The following is a 4,982-nucleotide window of genomic DNA, read 5'->3' as shown; positions in this document are numbered from 1 at the left end:
TATCCTGTCCAAAGAAGTCCAAAGAAGTCTTGATCTGATGATCTCCTCCTGCTTATGATTGAAGGCCATGGTTTTCCAGAAATGCACCTTACAACTCAAACTTAAGGTTAGTTCTTTTCTCTTGCTCCCTCTCACAGACTGGCAGAAGCTCTTCATTTTGAAGCCCTCTTTTTCAAAAGTCCAGATGAGGTTATTGCTGTAATGCTCTTTCATCTTGCTGATGGTCCAGACAAACCAACTCTCTTCAATTGTCATCCCTCCTTTTAAGGGATTCTCCAGGCCTAACAATTGTCCAATCCTGAGCTGGGCAAGTAGCGTACCTTTAGGTCTGCCCCTATTTGGGACTCCTGCCAATCCTGCTAATATGCCTCCTGCTGAGCTGATCCCCTCCAGATAAACCGATCCTTCCAAGTGGAAGACCAAATCACATTGTCTTTCAGACAACTTTGTTATGCCTACTAAGCAAATAGTAACTTGCTTCTAAATTTAAAAAGAGTCTCATTATTTATTTTTTATATTATCTCTTAGGTTTGTCTCCAAATATATTCTTTTAAAGTAGTATGGCATGAGTTCCATAAAGTACAAAATAAGTGTTGAAGAAAAATCTGATACTCACTAATGAATAAATCTCTACTTTCTTGTGTAATAATCCAATGCCATACTACTTGAATCATCTCAGTTCCAAACTTTTTGTTGTGTTTTTATAAAGCACAACAAAAAGTTCTCTAGTCTGGTGATCCAAGAAGTTTATTGTAATGGTAATTGACAATGGAATATCTAATAATTGGCATGCTTAAAACTCATTGAGGCTCTGGGGCAAAAATTAGGAATGTGTATCCAGCCATTGAAAAAAAAAACCAAATAAAAACATTTAGAGAATTTGAAACATCAATCAAATAACATTAAACATGATCAAGTCAAAACTTGATTATATAGAATTGTATATAGAATAAAAATAGATATATGGTACAAAAGCACCTCTGTTTATAATATCTATATGTGACATTAACAGCAACAGAAAGCATGTGTCATTTTTTTCTAATTAGAAAAACATGTACATTTTCATATTCAAAAAAAAAATTTCAAGCTGGAAAAGAATTCAAAACTATTTACACACACAACATTTTAACGTTTTGGCACAAATATTGCATTTAAATTGTATTTTCTTATGTACTGTATTAATAATAATATTTACAATATAATATTATTAAAATGTAAAATATTTCACTTAAATTATTAAGATACTTCAGTTATAAAAATGAATATAATTATATATAATGTAGAACATATGTAGAATATAAAAAGAATATACATGTTCTTTCTAAATTCTATGTGCAAAACTTAATAAATTCTACATAAAAACAGTATAACAACGTGCAATGTAAAGAATAATTTTTGAAAAACTGAAAACCATGCTGAAGGTTTTTAAATTTATTTACAGAACAATAGTCACTAAAACAATGCATGTATTACAATCATCAATTTTAGTTCACAATATTACTGTCTTACTGATGGCATTTCAATAGCTCTTCATCAATGTGAGCTTCTAGAAAGCAAATTTTTTATATAAAATTCTTTATTTAATGTATTTTTAAATAATACAGTAGACTCTCTGTTAACTGGAACTCAAGCAACTGACAAAAAAATTAAAGAAATAATAGTTTAAATAAAAATTAAAATAAAATCAATTTCTAGTGGAAAGGTAAGTTTAAACTTGGCATACCATGCCACAAGTAAGTCCAGGGTTCACATGCCACAAGTTTATTTCACAAGTTTATTGACTACCATTTAACTAAAATTGCATACTACATTGACAAAGATGTTTTTATAATAAAACTGTGTTACATTAAGTTATCTTTATTTGTTTTAATTTACTTTTAATTACTGTATTTCAATATTAATATCTAGGTCAATACAAAGTTTATGGCACGTGTGTCGTCTTTGTTTATATTGTCGGTCTTTGTTGTCTTGTAAAAAAATTTGTTTTCTTTTGCTTCTGTTTAATCTTTTAGTGTATATATATATTTTGTCTACTGTCAATGTTTTTTTTTTTTTTTGTGTGTTTTGGGCATTTTTTGTATGCCAGCACTGTGTCGGCAGTGGAGGTGATATATGGTGTGCAGGACCGGCAACTGGGCATTCTGGTTCCTAGTGCTAAGCTTGTGGGAGTGTGTCGTCCCATTGTAGCTGTGTATGGTGAACTGTTCTCTTCGTTTGTTGTGGTGGAGATTTGTGGTTTTACAATCCGTTTCCATCGGTGAAAGGAATAGCGAAACATGATACAAACTTTGTATAAGTGAAATATTAGCCGGTATAGAATATCACCGAGTGAATATTTTCAGCCTGTTTCTCAGACTTGTTTGATTGTTCTTTGCCAAAGGATTCTTTATTGAACTGCCATGTGCCATGTATCATAGGTTTTGGGGATATTGTATATACATTTTTTGTACATAAAAAGTTAGTTTTTAAGTATCTCTTGTGCTTGTCTCTCCTTGTGGTAATCCACTTCATTCACTCCTGTGAATATTAACCTTACGGATCTTCGCATATCCCACACATGGTACGTGCAGTATGAAATGCAGTATTAGTTATGCCTATTTTTAACAGTAACTCTTAAGCAAACAAAAACTATATTTATTTGGCATGTAACAATTCCTATGGCTGCCAGTTAACTGAGAGTGTACTGTAAATCTAATTAATTAGAACAAATAGATTTTATAAACTATTAAAATATTATCACAACATTTAAAGGAGAAATAATTACCTGTCGCAACATCACGAGTAAACAAGTGAGGCAGTTTCAAAATTGGACTATGAGCAACTTTAGTATCTTCACGACCACTAAGAATATTAGTGTTGTGAAACCTTAAAAAATATTTTTCCTCTTGTTTTTGTAGTAAAACAAGGATATCTTCTAATAAAATTACATGCACTTCAATTGACTTCTGTTTGTTTAAACGCCACGTAAGTATACCTTCATATAGTAATAGATGTTTTGTCAAATCTAAAGTCTAAGAATTTAAAAATATTTATAATTATAAACATAAAAATTACATCTTTTAATACAATTAAACTTTGTCAATTTTACTTTACTGCATTGTACTTTAAAAAGACATAATTTGATGAAAATAAAACTTATAAATGAATATATTTTTGCATAAACATATTATAGAAAAAGTTATAAAATACAAAATATTAATTATTAATTACTAAAATTGTATTGTTCTCAATTTTTTGTTCTGTAAAATATTTTTATAAAATTTAAGTGAAATAATGAAACTTTTCTTACAATAATGAAGAATCTTACATAATTCATATAATCTGATTTTTTTCAATTTTTTTTAATATAATAATCTTAAATTGTTAATTATATATATAAGAATTACTAACAAATAATACATTTCATTAAGAAATTGAAATTTGTGTGCATGTGTGTGTATATATCAATATCATGCTTGATGAAAACTTAACAAATTAATACAGTAATACCCTGAACTTACGTGATAGGTGGGACCAAGTGATAACCGCATAAGTCGGGGTATAATTTCGCAATTTGTGTAAACTCAAAGTTGGATGTATGTATGCTAATAAATGTTCTCGTTAATCTTATCTCGTCTGTTGATTCGTTCATAGTTACAAGAAATCACCACATAGAGTCTCTCATGTCTCTGTAGATATAACAAACACAGAAATAAATAACACAAAATAAATTGTAGCTATGTTTCAATTCCGCGCGACACGTCTGAACATGTAAGCTAAACAATAGTGTTGGGGGAGTGAGTAATCAAGAGTTGCGTGGCATTCAAACAAAAGCGAATCAACGAGATTTGAAAATCGCGTAACTCCGGGTTCGCATAAGTCAGGGTAGCGTAAGTCAAGGTATTACTGTATTATAACAAATTCAATTTAAATTAAATATTGAAAATTCAAAAATAATTTACATGACTTAAATAATTCATTCTAAAATTTCCTATTTTTATATGACAAAAACAAGTAATTCAATTCAAATTACTTTTATAAGAATGAAAACCTTTCATGAACCTCAAGCACAGTCAAACTATGCTCCCATCATCAGTAGTCAACAAGAAAAATAAATATTAAGAAATGTCAGATTATTATTTAGCGTAACTTAATCTTGCATCTCCTCTTCAAGAGATCAAGAGAAGATGCAAGTTTCTCTTAATGACTTTTGTGTTTTCATAACAGATTTTGAATTGAATTTACATTTGAGAAGCTTCCTTAACATATCAAATCATTGTAATTCTTGTAATCATTGTAATAACTGCCAACTTTTTTCATATTTATTCAAATAATAAGCAAAAATTGTTCTATAGAACAATTTTTGCTTATTATTTGATAGCTGTGGTATAAAAAATTTATCATGTAAATATTTTTAAAATATTTAGTTTTAATATGAAAAACAAAGATACAATTTTAAAATAAATAAATAAATAAAAGTTTCTCATTTAGAATAATTTGTAACATTTTAAAATAATATCCTAAAAAATTTATTATTGTATTTAATTATTTTAAATTCAGATATTCACTTATTTAACTTTTAAAGGATTTTTGTAGAATCAAGATAAAAATTACTCTTTAATAATAATAATAATAATAACTCAGGGTTAGTAACACTTCCATACAAACGAGATATTCATTAGGCGAGGAATTTTTCAAGGAGATTCCTTGAGTCCTCTCTGGTTCTGCCTAGCCCTGAACCCATTATCCAACTTGTTAAACAACATGCATTATGGCTACAATATCAGATATGAAAAAACAACACAGTTTACGCTGTCACATCTCATGTACATGGATGACATAAAACTTTATGCATCCACACAGAAACAACTTCATCAACTCCTACAAATCACACACTCATACACTAAGGACATACAAATGGAGTTTGGCTTAGACAAATGCAAAAAACTTCACATAGAAAAAGGAATCCTGAAGAAAGAAGATTTTGCACTTGGAAATGGAGA

The 4,982-nt window shown here is 29.2% G+C and overlaps 1 protein-coding gene across 2 annotated transcripts in view; it reads right to left on the bottom strand.

Moving 5' to 3' along the window:
- Nucleotides 1-1,340: 1,340 nt before the first annotated feature.
- The window catches only part of LOC111617202 (rho guanine nucleotide exchange factor 11-like), a 9,937-nt gene continuing 6,295 nt past the window's right edge, over nucleotides 1,341-4,982 (bottom strand). Inside the window, exons 2-3 of one of the 2 annotated variants that reach the window (XM_023358531.1) lie at nucleotides 2,765-3,011; nucleotides 1,341-1,546 (exon numbers count right to left, since the gene is read on the bottom strand). In XM_023358531.1, the coding sequence (XP_023214299.1) occupies nucleotides 1,506-1,546; nucleotides 2,765-3,011 (288 nt within the window). In that variant the 3' untranslated portion in view covers nucleotides 1,341-1,505. Of the gene's footprint in view, nucleotides 1,547-2,024; nucleotides 3,012-4,982 lie in introns of those variants that run through there. The other variant, XM_023358530.1, reaches the window with a different exon arrangement.

Source organism: Centruroides sculpturatus, unplaced genomic scaffold, assembly GCF_000671375.1.
Source record: "Centruroides sculpturatus isolate CEXI.00-Female unplaced genomic scaffold, Cexi_2.0 scaffold2257, whole genome shotgun sequence".
NCBI classification, from domain to species: Eukaryota; Metazoa; Arthropoda; class Arachnida; order Scorpiones; family Buthidae; genus Centruroides; species Centruroides sculpturatus.
This window is presented reverse-complemented; position numbering and strand designations above follow the sequence as displayed.